An 8,605-nucleotide genomic window follows, 5' to 3' on the forward strand; every position below is an offset into this window, starting at 1 on the left:
CATGATGGCGAGATTGAATTATATATGAAATCTCTCCTATATTCAAATTTCACTAGACGAATGCTATGTAGATAATTTGCTGGTTTAGGACTATAGAGAAGAGAAACAAGACAGTTAATTTATTCAACAGGAATTCAGACATATTTTTAGCTTTGAGGCTTAGGGGATGATATTTATGTGAAGACAGATAGTTGGCATCCTCAGTTGCTAAGTTTCCTAAAATGACAGGTACTTTCAATCTACAGAACGGAATTTTCTGAAGTTTAGATTTTATTTTTATGTATCTACCATCCAAACTATATTGATACATGTGACTGAATTATAGGGTTAAATCTTGTATGTTTTATATGTGAAGTGACAGTGTCTCTTCTGCAGTTAATCAACAGCTCTGTGAGAAGGTGATAGTCACAGATACAAAGGCAAAGTCCCAAGAATTCAAATGGAAATTAGCAGTACTGTACCTCCTCCTAGTACTATTGTTCATTTAAAACAGTCTTTGTTGGTAGAACTGCTCCCACCAAATCCACTCATTTCAAATGACAAAGATGAAGTGGTTCCAGTGGTGTCAGGAGAAAATGCACAGAAATAGATAAATTGTAAAAAAAAGCGAAAAACCCCACAAAAACACGTTCCAAGACCCAGTGATATTTGCTTAGATGAAGAAAATGTGGACTTACAGGAGGATGCTTTCTACAATACTCTTAAGAAGCAACTTGCCACGTGAGCTGCGTGGCACAGTCTTTGAAACTGTGGCGTACAAGGTCTGGTCTTAGACAGGGCTGGACCAGGGAGATGGCTAAAGAAGCAAGCCTTAGGAAATTAACTGGCTAAAAATTATAACTTGATGAGGCATCCAACAAGTATTCACTTGGAAAAGAAATTTTGTCTTCAAACCCATGATTTTATCTTTTTGAGGGTTATATAAATTAATGCACCAACTACTTGTGAGGTAGAACAGAGGTTAGTGGGAGACTCAGGAGGTATAAAATGAAAAAATGTGAGGAGGAAAAATATACTTTTTTAACTTGTTACTGGTAACAATACTGCATTCAGTAATTACAGTAATGATTAGCGTTGCTCTAACATATTGTCCACTACCTGATCAGTCTGAGTTCTTCCAGAAATGGAAGTCACTAACTGAAATTTCTTTAATAAAGCATGGAGTAATACTTATTGATAGAGATGTTTTTCTTATTTTCAACAAGTAATTTTATTTAATATAGCATATGATCTCATTTTGAATTGGGATTGCTCCTGTATCCCAGCATCAGTCACACAGAGAAGACCTGTTAGAATTCAGTTGGTGTCATCTTAAATATAAAGCAAATTTTATCATGTGCCACTCAGCAGGAGCAGATAGTGAATTTTTCTTTTGGGGAGGGTAATTTCTTTTTTAAACAATGCTGGAGTCCAATCTGCTTTTATTTTTCCATTAAAGTCTCTTAAATCTATTCTGCTTAGGTTTAAATCATGAATAAAGGGTGTACTTTCCTGAATTCATAAGGTGTTGCCCCCAGAGCAGTAGCAATTGAAAGGTGGCTGAATTTTAACTTACAGATTTGTTCTTGTGGTGACACAAGTTCCTATTCGCCTTCTCTAAAAGCTTAACTATGTACTTGAGATTATTTTACTGATGCTTAACATTTCAGTAAAAGGTTTCTTTTTCAGATGGCATTTAAATTGCCTATATTTAAGTACTTTTACAGAAGGTTATTTTTATCATTAAAGTTCTTATTTTGGGGGGAGTCAATGGAAAAATGTTCACTAAACCAGGTAATCTTTGTAGACATTTGGACTATTATTTTTCTGCCTTTCAAACCTTATTTGAAGAATCTGGAATCAACCTTAATGTGTAGAACAAATATAAATACAGTCGATCAAATGTAAGTTTGTAAGACCAAACATATCTGGCTTTAAACTTTTCCTGATGATAAATTCATTACAAAGTCTTTATGTATGTAGTTTGTACTGGCTGTATTAAGCTTAAAACATGTGTGAAGCGTTCATATTACATTGATTTTTATTTCTTTTTTCCAAGATATTGGTATTTCTCGATTGCTCTGGGAGAGCCTTCTCCTGCCTGAGGGTCGCGTTATAAACGTGTGTCACAGTCCAAGAAAGGACCGGTCTACAGCATGGCTTGGCAAGCCTTACCGCTCCCCAGAAAAGCCTTGGCTGCAGCACTTAACAAATTTGCTAGAACCCTCGGCGTAATAACTGTTTCATAGAGCTGCTATATATAGAGCTAGAGCTAGCATGGGCCTGATTGCAAGGGGGGTAATGCACCAGCTGCGCTTGATGTAATGAGTAAAAGTGGAGTAAGGGTATAAATGCTGAGCAGCAAGAACAGTTCAGCCGAGCCAGTAAGGCTATAGTGAAACCGAAGGTGCAGTAGCTGTAGTTCCTGTAAGAAATGCAATCTGGGGCCAGGAACACTACAGGCCAAAAGATGAACTCATCCAGAGTATCAGGCTTCAGTATTATTTGCAAGCAAAGAATATCAACAGTGAGTAGTGAACAGCTTTGAAAGTGCTTTTGGCATGAAACTGTGAAGGCTAGGCTTGGCGTAAATCCATTTCAGGACACAAACTTATAGTCAGCCTAGAGGTGCAGTAAATATCAACTTTGCAATTTAAGAAGTTAAAATAACTTTACACTTGTGTCACCTCCAGAAGTTAAACTTGCAAATTTTTCCTTGGTGAACTTTGAGAAGGGAGGAGGATGTAAGAGAAGAGGCAGTAGGGCTGGTAGTAAAAAAAACCTGTTGGGATATCAGAAAGGTGTTGGCCACACATCAAAAACCTAATGGGTTTCAAAGAGGGAGAGAAAGCCATAAAGTGTTTTTGACTTTGGTGTTTATCTAAAGCAATTGCCAACAATAATTAGCAGAGAATGCAATCTTAGCAAGTACTATTCAGATTTTCTTCCTTCAAACCACATTTTCCTAGTTAAGTCTTAAGAAATACATTGTGCTTTCATATTAGGAATCAAAACACAGATAAAAGTAATGAAGTCATTCTAAACTTTGTAAAGCAGGCTTTGTTAGGTTTCACATACTAAATTCAGGCAATCAGCAGAAAAATGTTTATAAGGCATTTCTGTGGATGAATAGGGGCAGGTTCTTAAGAATGTCTTGCAAAGAAAAGCACTTGATGACCTCCTTTGTCTTTATTAAAGCCTAAAGAATATCAAGCTTTTCATAGTAAGGGTCACATTTGAATAGAAATTTGTCTTAAAGATTTTTTCAGATTCTTCCAGACAAGTTGTTTAGCGTACCTGTGGCAAGTCCAAAGGCTACTTACACACAAAGAATAGGTGAACTATATTTTTCAGTCTCTAGTGAGCTTCAGGTATGTAAAACAAGGCAAGACAGGACGTGGTGACTAATTGGCTTCCCTGAGCTGGTGTCATACCCTCTGCACTTTGGATCTCTTGCCCTTTGTGAAACTTGCTGAGAAAGTTCTGTCTCTGTTTATTCTCTTATAAATAAAACCTATTTTTACTCATGAAGTAGCTATTTGAATTATCTGGATGTCCCCAGCAGTGGGTTTGGTTTTGAGTCAACCACTGATCAGCAGAAGGCTTCACTGGGGGACGGTGTAGAGTGAATGGCATTCAGGTCCTGTTCTAGGAACCTTACATGTTCTAACCTAAATGAAGAAAGTACATGGACATATAAAATATTTTAATTTGGGGCAGATCAATGCAGTACTTAAAGCTAAGCAATTATACTTCCTTGTGCTGGCTCTTCAGTCAGAATAATGTCCCGATGCCAAAAACCAGTTGAGTCTTTGCATAGTTTATGTCCCCAGATGCTGACCTAGTAAGCATCTCTGTTACTATATGAGTTTCTATGGTTCTATTCTCAAACTCATATTTCAGTTTCTGTGTTCAAGTTGACTCTTACATTAATGGCTTTTTAAACCTTAAGTTCAGAAAAGTCCAAGATTTTATTCACCAGTATTTTGTAATAATTTTATTTATTTTTCCTGCAGTGGCCTCAGGCATGTGGCATGTTCTCTTGCTTTCTGTAAAGAATTTTCTAGCACTGTAAAGCCAATTTTTCTGACATACAGCGGCTATATAACATTATTATTCAGCAAGAGTAGCATCAATTGGATTAATAAAAATAAGGAAGTTTTAACTTGTTCAATGATGCTCTTATGTGTATGATTCTGGTTAAATCAAGTCACAAAGGGTCTGTAGGTGAGGTTAATAAGATTCAACTACAGTGTGTGTATCTTTGAAAGCTTGAGGAGTTATGTTGTGACCACCCAGCTAGTGCTTGCACTGCTAACTCTGTCGTTCTGCAGATCAGACTTGAAGTAAGGTCGTGTGTTTAACTTCATTCTACTAGAGAAACTTAGAAACCAGTATAAATGAGGAAAAAAAGATGGGGGCTGGAGGGCCAGAGAGTTTTGCCTGTGGAAGTGGTTTATTGCTTGATGCTTACCGAAGGCAAACAGTGTGGAGGCTTCTTGCTGATGTAATACACTTTTCACAATTGGGGAAAGGGAGTGCTCTGTGCTGGTGGGTTTTGCAAGTGATGTAATAATTAAGTGCAATATGGCAACAACAGCAAGTCTCTTCTGGCCAATTGTGTTTGAAAGTATTTCCCAGATAGAGTTTCACTTCTGGCAGTGGTTCCAGTGAGCATTAAATGAATGTGAATTTTAAAATACAGCAGTAGAGGTATTTTCCGAAATGCCGTATATCACCGTTAGAAATGTGTGATGCATGATTTATTTTTTCACACACCGCAAATACAGTTACTTTGCAAGCTAGGTTTTGTTTTCAACCATGACTCAAGAAGACAGCTCTGTAGATCAACTCTGCTTTCATCTGCAGATTGGTTTTATTACTTCATATAGTTTTCATGCTGCATATTGAAGTTAGTTGCATAAATTAAGATCATATGGACAATATACATAACTAATTTTTGTGTTCTCTGATTCAGTTGATGAAGGTCGTATTAAGGAACTGGGCCGAGTGAGAGTACTTCACAAGAGAACCGTGATGCCTTACAGTGTGTATAAGAGAAGAAGGAAGGGGCCAAGCGACGAAGCCAGTGTTCAACAATACGCAAGTTTGGTTGGACAGACCTGTTCTGAAAGAATGTTGTTGTTTAGAAGTTGAAAAATCGTTAAATGGCATTTTGATGGCACCACATTTTATTGCACTGCCACTGGATGATATGTACTATATTCGTGTGTTGGTATGCCTATCAAATAGCAGTATGAAATACAGGTATACGTCTAGGCTTGTGTGAATACATGGTACTGTGTTTAAAGGCCAACTCCAATAAAACTTGCAATATGGCAAGGCTTTAGCAATATAAATTTAGCAAAACATGCTTGCAATATATTTTAATTAAGTAGTTCTAGCCTTTCTGTGCATTTTCAATAATTCTAAGGGTCTAAGCAAAATGAGAAACAGTTGTCTTTTTGTAGAGACTAAGGTTGACTAAATCTAGATTAACGCTAATTAAATTGCAAATCTTTTCAAATAGCGCCTTGGATATCTGTCTTTAAAAATTGCCATGAAATTTATGCTTGCATTTGTATGCTCCCAAACTCTTGCAAGAGAATTGGAACTTGCTGTTACTTTCTAAGGTGAAATCTGGCATGGTTTAATTTTATTTCAATAGTATATTTAAAAACAGGAGTAAATTATTTTCACTGCACATTCTTCATTTGTTTAAAGCTGTAGGTTGGTGTCTGAGGTCCTAGTGAATGTAGGAATTCATAGTAGATTCTCAGTGGCAGGGGATGCAGTGCTTTGGAAAACTTTCCCCTTTAGAGATGAAACAGAATAGTTGCACTATAAATATACCAAAGATATGCAGCCAAGTGGCACAGTGGTTTTTTGGTATAAGCCTTATCCTTTGTCTAAAAAGAGATGATGTTTTAATGCACATCACTAATGTGAAATAGAGCTTGGGAGGTTTATCCTATGGCTCTTCAGTGCACATTTCAGAACTATGCTGAAAAAAAGACGTGAGGTACCATTGCTGGGATTTGCTGCAATTTTTTTCTGCAGAGTTGTGTGGGAAGACTTAAAATATCATATTCCTGCGTTTTTACTGTTTTGTTTATGGTGCAGCAGCTCACAGGTTAACATCTTTAATAACATTTTACTAAATACTTCTGTTGGAAACACAGGAAGTTGTGATGCTTTATGAAAGCACTTTATTATCTGATATGTGAACGTTGGCATTAGTAGTCTGTGTCCCTATCAAGTCATATGAGTTACAGGAATTTGGGGAAATAACTATTATTATACTATTGTATAATTCGGTAATGTATTACAGCATCGTGACAATACCAATGCATTTGTGTTTCTTATCTTCTCAGATAACAGGAGCTAGGATTTACCTTGAATCAACTTGAAGTTTCCTGTTAAACTTTCAAGAAAGATTCTTATTCAGGAATATATGTGTAGGTGTGTTTTCCCCAAAAGGAACCAAATTCAGTTTTACCCTCTGAGGGTTACATCTCCTATCATTCTTGGGCTTGATTTGTTTTTAAACACTAGGCCAATATTATTCATTGTTGATTTTTATGTGGAAAAGACATGAGAATTTTGGGATTTAAGTGCATTGCAGATTTAACTTTTTTTTCCATATCTGTTTGATCATTGTAATATTATTGATATAGATTACAGCTTCAACCGTAATTTAAAAAAGTAATGTTATGTTTTATTAATTGGGATGTATTCTATTGATGTATTCCCAGTCTGCAACAATTTCTGTCAGCATTATATCTGGTATTTATGTGTTGCCTGGTACCGAGAAGTTCCTGTACACTGTACGGTCTAGTTTGTCCATGTCTTATCTAAACCTATTGCCATGGGAGAACCACTAAATGCTACTTATGAATATTATTATAAAGAGTTCCCTTCTGTGGAGAAAATACTCTTGCCACTCAGTGAAATGTCAAATAGCATTAACATTTCCTGCCTGCACAATGTGTTGAAAAGTGGTGATGCCAACATGGCTTAAAACCAAAATAAATGAGAAAACCTTTTTATATGATATAGAAGCGGTTAATGGGCACAGAGGAATTCCAGTATGATTTGCAAAATCTTAAAGATTGTCAAAACCATTTAATGATGACCTCGCTGTGTTCCTGGAGAAGTTAAAGTTTCTGTTAAATTGCAAGGGAGCAGACTTAACGTCAGCACTGAGAGTGCTGGAAGAGCCCCATCTTCTTGTGCCCACTGTTTGTTACTGAGATGCCTTCTAGATATGTATTAGACTTCTATCTGATGCTCTGTTTCTCTTGGGGAGCTTTTAAGAAATGCAGTTAAAGAAAAGTGACATAAGTATAAAATGGAAAATTGAGTACAGCTTAACGTTGTCATTGGTGTGACCACTAGAGGTAAATGACCATTTTCTGTGAATTCTGAAATGGTGCTTTCGTTTTCTGACCTCCACTGGAACTGCAGCACTACGGCACGTTGGGCTTCTGACTCTTACTGAACTCAGAGATAGATGTATTTAAAAAAAAAAAAGGTAAAAATTGAGATTCTTTAGTGTTATTTTAAAAGGAAATCAGTGCAGTATTTTTCAGGACTGATAACTCTGTCCCTATTTTAGAAGTGGAATAGAGTCTGAGGATGAAGTTCTGTAAGTTTTGCCACTGCAGTGGAGCTGAAAATTCACCACTATTATAGTTTTATTTAATAAGATGTTGTCATTGAGAATTATTGAATTTAAAGATATTTAATTTAGTACGAAATATTTTATACATTTTTTTTTTTAGTCTAGGTAGTTTGTGAGAGTTTATCCCTAAAGTAAGGTTGCATAAAATGGTGGTAAGAAAATGCAGAGCTGTGACCAGTGCTAAAAAATACCATGCTTTGTTTTAATTGGAAATAAATGGGGAGCTTACTCATTTCCGGCATCAACACATTTCAGTAAATGCAAAAGAACCCGCATGTTGAGTTTGTAATTGCTTTTCAGCAGGCCTGTTTGACTTGTAAGTATAGAAAATAAAGTTATTTCTAGTCTCTGTGAGTTGTTATAAATAATTAATAGCTCCAAGTGTGACTTCTGTCTTACTTGGTAGGAATTTATTATCTTGGAGGTTGACTAAGTGTCCAGTGGATAGCAAAATCAGGGAAGTCAAAGAGTAGGAGTGAGTAGGAGGGATACCTGTCAGTTCAAAACATACGGCCATGTTTTACAACTGAATTTTAGTTCTAGCTACACAGATTAACAAAGAGTTTATGCTTTGAAACAGAATTTGGAATTCCTTTTGTGAATATAATAGAATAAAGAGGTAGGCTTTTCACAAATGGCGAGTAGATAGGACTAGCCGTTTGGTTTAGTGAGGCTATACCATTTCTAGTTGGTTGAAAATAAACGTTCTCTGAAGTAAGAAGCCAAACAAGCAACACAGAAATCTGGATTACATGCACAAAGATAACCAAGCATTGATCATTTTCCTGCTGCATGGGGCACAATTCCAGCTAATTCTGGTTCCTGAATAAGACTTCTGTCGAAGTGTAGTGCCACCATGGCTCCAAATTCTGGTGTGCCAAGGCTTGCGGTGGTCCAGTGCATAAGGCTCTGTCCTCCAAATCATGCTTCCTGGGAACACTT

General features: G+C 36.6%; 1 protein-coding gene across 4 annotated transcripts in view; it reads left to right on the forward strand.

Annotated features, from left to right (window-relative positions):
• ATE1 (arginyltransferase 1) overlaps nucleotides 1–8,012 on the forward strand; it is an 84,119-nt gene extending 76,107 nt beyond the window's left edge. For all 4 annotated transcript variants that reach the window (XM_054831611.1, XM_054831609.1, XM_054831613.1 and 1 more), the window contains exon 12: nucleotides 4,958–8,012. In XM_054831611.1, the coding sequence (XP_054687586.1) occupies nucleotides 4,958–5,136 (179 nt within the window). In that variant the 3' untranslated portion in view covers nucleotides 5,137–8,012. The remainder of the gene's footprint in view (nucleotides 1–4,957) is intronic.
• Nucleotides 8,013–8,605: the final 593 nt, after the last annotated feature.

Source organism: Grus americana, chromosome 7, assembly GCF_028858705.1.
Source record: "Grus americana isolate bGruAme1 chromosome 7, bGruAme1.mat, whole genome shotgun sequence".
Classification (NCBI taxonomy): Eukaryota; Metazoa; Chordata; class Aves; order Gruiformes; family Gruidae; genus Grus; species Grus americana.